The sequence below is a fragment of the Equus quagga genome, chromosome 5, assembly GCF_021613505.1.
Source record: "Equus quagga isolate Etosha38 chromosome 5, UCLA_HA_Equagga_1.0, whole genome shotgun sequence".
In the NCBI taxonomy this organism is placed as follows: domain Eukaryota; kingdom Metazoa; phylum Chordata; class Mammalia; order Perissodactyla; family Equidae; genus Equus; species Equus quagga.
Genome location: NC_060271.1, coordinates 31,134,402 through 31,137,790, shown reverse-complemented (window position 1 = coordinate 31,137,790; position 3,389 = coordinate 31,134,402). Strand labels below are relative to the sequence as shown.

General features: G+C 52.6%; 1 protein-coding gene across 1 annotated transcript in view; it reads right to left on the bottom strand.

The window, feature by feature from the left end:
* The window catches only part of FUCA1 (alpha-L-fucosidase 1), a 13,039-nt gene extending 11,889 nt beyond the window's left edge, over positions 1 to 1,150 (bottom strand). Inside the window, exon 1 of the mRNA XM_046663456.1 lies at positions 711 to 1,150. Within this exon, the coding sequence (XP_046519412.1) occupies positions 711 to 1,129 (419 nt within the window). The 5' untranslated portion in view covers positions 1,130 to 1,150. The remainder of the gene's footprint in view (positions 1 to 710) is intronic.
* Between the last annotated feature and the right edge of the window lie 2,239 nt (positions 1,151 to 3,389).

Genomic DNA, 3,389 nt, shown 5'->3' with positions numbered 1-3,389 from the left:
CCCCCAGCCCAGCGCCTCTCTCCCCCCAGCCCAGCGCCTCTCTCCCCTCAACCCAGCGCCGGCAGATACACTATCAGTTCTCTGAACCATTCACACACAAGCTCCAACCTGAGCACTTTCTACGGATACGGCATTGAGAGGAGCAAATGAATGAGAATCTGTACTTCTACCCAAATTCACTGCAACCGGAACTCCCTTCCTTCCTGTTCCCTCTCAGAGAGACTAAAGCTGAGAGGAACCAATACAATCCCTTTCTATAACCATAGAAGGAAGCTGCAGGGAGGTGAAATGCCTTGTTCAAGTTCACAGCTGAACTAGGACCAGACTCCACACCAGTGGCTTAAAATCCTGGAATCCTGATTGTCTGGTCGACCCAGAAGGGACATTAGCTATGACCTAGCTCAATCGTCTCCCTATACATTTGTGGACGCTGAGGGCTCTCTGGCCCACCACCTCCCCGAAACCTTTCTGTTCTTCTGATCCCCAACAGAGGCACCTTCTCCTTATGATCAGGCGTGCCAGACTCAGTTCTGCATCCTGCAGGAGGCAAACACAACCCCGGAGGTATCACGCCAGATGGACAGCTGTGCCACCCGGGCAAGTCGCCTCACCTCCCCGCGCTCGGGTCCCACCTGCCCAGCCCCCTCCCGCTGCTCGGGGCAGCCAGGGCCGGGGAAGGGGCGCTCGGCCCGCCCCGCCGCGACACTCACTTGGCCCCGGCGGCCTGGAAGAGGTCCGCCCAGCTGTCTGGGTGGAAGAAGCGCGTCGTGAACTGCGGCCCGAAGTCGGCGTAGCTGAAGCCGGGCGGGTAGTTGTCGCTCATGAAGCGCTGGTACTGCGGCCGCCCCTCGCCCTTCCAGTGCCACCAGAACCACTCGCTGCCCCAGGCCGGCACCGAGAACACGCCCCAGTGCAGGAACACCCCGAACTTGGCCTCGTCGAACCAGCCCGGCAGCGGCCGGGAGTCCAGACTCGGCCAGTCCGGGGTGTAGCGGCGCTGAGCCCCGGCGGGCGGCGGAGTGCTGAGCGCCGACCGGGCTGCCAGGAGCGCGGGATGCAGCAGCAGCAGCAACCGCAGCAGCAGGACGCCGACCCCCGCCGCCCGCGCCTTCATCTCGGAAGACTTCATCTACGCCTCGGCGCCTCCCTCTTAACGCGCAGGTGCGGGACGCGCGGCCCCGCCCACTCTCACTGATGATTGGCTCGGAAGGAAAAAGGGGCGGGTCAACCCAGGCTGCCGACTCTGTTCCCAAAGCGATGGGCCATTCCTGCAGCGCCCTCTGGCGCTCAAAGGGAGAACGACGCAAGGGGGCGTAGACAGCGCTCCGCTGATGGACGAATGAAAACTTTAGAAGGGACTTCCCTGCCAGGTTAGATCGTGGGGGCGTGGAAGGCCCGCTGTGTGCAGAGAAGCGAGAGTAGTCTTATTTTGCCGTTGGGAGCCATGGGGTACTTTTTGAACTGTAGTAGAGAAGAGCAAACCTGGAGGCAGGACTACCAGATGGAAGGGCATGTAACAGCCCTGGCCCAAATAATGGGGTAGAGGGATGATGGGAGGAAGCGTTATGAGAGAAGAGGGAGAAAAGTGGGCGCTGAAAGAGGAGGAACAGGTGTAACCATTTTGCCTGTCTAATATTTACTGAACTTGCTTTGAGAAATCTGAGACGATTCCACGAACTTAGTGTCTTTTTGGAAAAACAAGCCCGAGACACAGGGCGCCACAAAGGAACATTTGTAGAGTAGCAAGTTGACAAAATTGAGAGCCCCAGGCCCAAGGAGTACCTGTGTGAACCTTGTCTGACGGGGAGTCACCAGTTCCTCTACACTTCATACATGCCCTGTGTGCTCAAACAGGAGGTGAGGCCACCAGGTGTGGGAAGTCTAATGACCCCGTGTGGCACAGCCAGTCCTCACACATCAGTGAGAGGACTGCGGCATGTCAGAGCTGGAAGGGACTCTGGGGATCCTCGACACCATCCCTTTCCCTATGCTTCCCATCTTACAGAGGAGGAAACTGGGACCCAGACAGGGGATGGGAGTCGCCCAAGATCATGAAGCCAGTTTGGGTGAGAGGTGGGACCAGAATGCAGGTCTCCAGATGCGGAATCTATGCCTCTCAACAGGCTGCTTCTCTCTTGCCCTGGGGTGGGGTCAGAGTCTGTGCTGACAGAACCAAACACTTCCTCCTTCTAGGAGTCATAAGGAAACTTGATGGCTGTTGCTGAATGAACAGCTATTTTCTGTGTTTCTTCCTCTGCAGGATTATGTTGAAACATTGTCCAAAATAGTAAGCACAGATGCCTTCAAAAAGGCCATCTGCACATCTTCTAGTGATCAGAGTGAGTAATGGTCCTTGATGTTACAGAACTCATCTTGAGGGAGATAAAATAGGACACTGTGACATTCATTTGTCCTTATCCTCATAATCAAAATGTAAACCTGCAGGGGCAGATGAGAGGCGTTGCCATAGAGTGGACAAAACTCAAGTTGGGAAGCGTATGTTTCGTGCACGGGACACTACCCCATTTGGTAACCTTGGGCAGGACTTGTCCACTGTCTGGGCCCGCTTCCTCATCTAAACAATGAGAGCAGGGCTCAGAGATATCCAGGATCCCTTTTCCCCCTTGCTCTTGGGCTCCATAAACTCTAGTCCTTTACTTAAAGCAGAAATAGAGTGTGATTGTGAAAAGAGTGAGGTAGAAAGTGTGGAAGTGCATTTAATTCAATGCTTTTTAAACTCTAGTTTTATTCATTAAACAAATATTTATTGAGTATCAATTTATGCCAGACACTTTGGCATTTTCTTTGCTAAAATGAGAAAAGATCCCACCAATGCATAAAGGCATGGCCCAACTTTAAGAACCCACAAATTCACATTTAAAAAGCCATTTCAACTGGGTTGAAGAGTGCCCCCAAAACGTCACATCCACTCGGAACCTGTGAATGTTGCCTTATTTGGAAATAGAGGCTTTATAGATGTAATTTGTTAAATTACGATGAGGTCATACTGAATTAGGGTGTGCCTTAATCCAATGAGTGGTGTCCTTAAAAGAAGACACCAAGAGACAAAGTGGGGGACGGCCATGTGAAATGGAAGCTGAGACTGGAGTTATGTTGCCACAAGCCAAGGAACCAGGAGCTGCCAGAAGTAGGAAGAGGTTCCCCTTGAACCTCTGGATCCTCTGGCCCTGCTGACACCTTGATTTTGGACTTCTAGCCTTCAGAACTGTGAAAGAATACACTTCTGTTGTTTTAAGCCACTCAGTTTATGGAAAATTGTTACAGGAAATTAACACAGGGCAAAAAAGGACATACACTGAGAAATAATGATGAGTTAAGGTTGTAGCAATCTGACGTTACAGACATCTAATATGTCTCCTAATCAAGCA